Source organism: Andrographis paniculata, unplaced genomic scaffold (assembly GCF_009805555.1).
Source record: "Andrographis paniculata isolate CXL003 unplaced genomic scaffold, ASM980555v1 Contig65END, whole genome shotgun sequence".
NCBI classification, from domain to species: domain Eukaryota; kingdom Viridiplantae; phylum Streptophyta; class Magnoliopsida; order Lamiales; family Acanthaceae; genus Andrographis; species Andrographis paniculata.
Window position 1 is genome coordinate 5,922,067 of NW_026137601.1, and position 1,455 is coordinate 5,923,521.

At 37.9% G+C, this 1,455-nt stretch overlaps 1 protein-coding gene across 1 annotated transcript; it reads right to left on the minus strand.

The window, feature by feature from the left end:
* Positions 1-262: 262 nt before the first annotated feature.
* Positions 263-1,206, minus strand: LOC127261967 (uncharacterized). Its single transcript, XM_051290413.1, has 2 exons — positions 802-1,206; positions 263-598 (listed from the first exon to the last, which is right to left on the minus strand). The coding sequence occupies exons 1-2, from the start codon at positions 1,204-1,206 to the stop codon at positions 263-265; spliced, it is 741 nt and encodes a 246-aa protein (XP_051146370.1).
* Positions 1,207-1,455: the final 249 nt, after the last annotated feature.

Genomic DNA, 1,455 nt, shown 5'->3' on the forward strand with positions numbered 1-1,455 from the left:
CTTTCTCAACACCCGAATCAATCGCTCATCTTGGATTTAAGAAAGGGAAGCGGATATGATAACAGGCAAGGTTTGTTTCTCTCCTAGGAAAACATATTTCAGCTTATGAGGGAGTGGCTTCATCTCTAGATCTGGAGCCGACAAAACAAAGGCAACAAATTTTGTTTAGATTCAGTTAAAGGTAACGTTGCTTGTTCTAACCTGGTCGTCTTGAATTCCGAAGATTGCAGTGCATGTATTACTTCTCTTAGTTGTGAATTCATCAATTTTTCTGCACTGAATTGCGCATCAAGATAGTATGCAGAACAATCTCCAAAGGGTCTTTTCCACTTGCAGTAAGAATTTCTTGCACGATCTCATAAAAAACATCCAAGCTATACAAAACGTTAGATTCTCCAGGGTATTTCATAGCATCGGAAATATTAAATTGTACTTTTTCACCATCAAACTCCATAGAAAGTATACCCTGCTTGACATCTATTTTAGTTTGTACAATGCACATAAATGGTCTACCAAGCAATATCTGTGAAGGATTTGGAGAGTTATCATCACGCATGTCAAGCACATAAAAATCCACAGGAACAATTAATTCATTAGCCTGCACTAGGACATCTTCAATCATTCCTTCAGGTTAAGCATTAGTCCTATCAGCTAGTTTTATAATAATCCTAGTTTCTTTTAATGGCCCACCATTTAGAGATTTATTAATAGAGTTAAGGATCACATTAATTGCGGGTCCTAAATCTAACTTTGCTCGCTTAATCTCTAAATTACCTATCTTACAAGGAGCCAAGAACGTACTTGGATCGCCACAGTTAGGAGGGATTTTATGTTGTATAACAGCAGATACACTCTCGGCAGCAATAATGCACTCATCTCCTTACAATCTCTTTTTATTCGTGCAAAGTTCCTCAAGAATTCGGCATACTTCGGAACTTGCTTGATAACATCCAACAAAGGTATGCTCAATCCCAATTTTCTAAACATCTCCACCATCTCCTTATTTTTATCACTCTTCCTCGGTTTCTCTAAACTGCAAGGAAATGGTGTTGGGCTAGTCTTAGGGTAAGTAGGCGTTTCAGAAGTTACCTTGTTTGGTTCTTCATGAGCAGCTTTCTCTATCTCTCTTTCGATCTCCTCTTCATCCTTGTCCTTTGAAGCTTCAATTTTAGGTCCTTCTAATTCATTTCCGCTTCGTAAAACCATCGAGCTCACGTTCTTCGGATTAGCATCAGGCTATGCAGGAAATTTACCTTTCTCATTTGATTTCATCTCGCGCATCTCATTCGCTATTTGACTCACTTGTTCTTCCAAGCTCTTTATGTTGTTCCGAGTCTCTTGTTGAAATTGTAACACGTTTGACAGACGTTTGTCACATGCTGCAAAATTTAAATAAAATATACCTACTTCTGCAATAAAAATAATATAGTATAGATGAAGTAGGGTCGTCTCCTC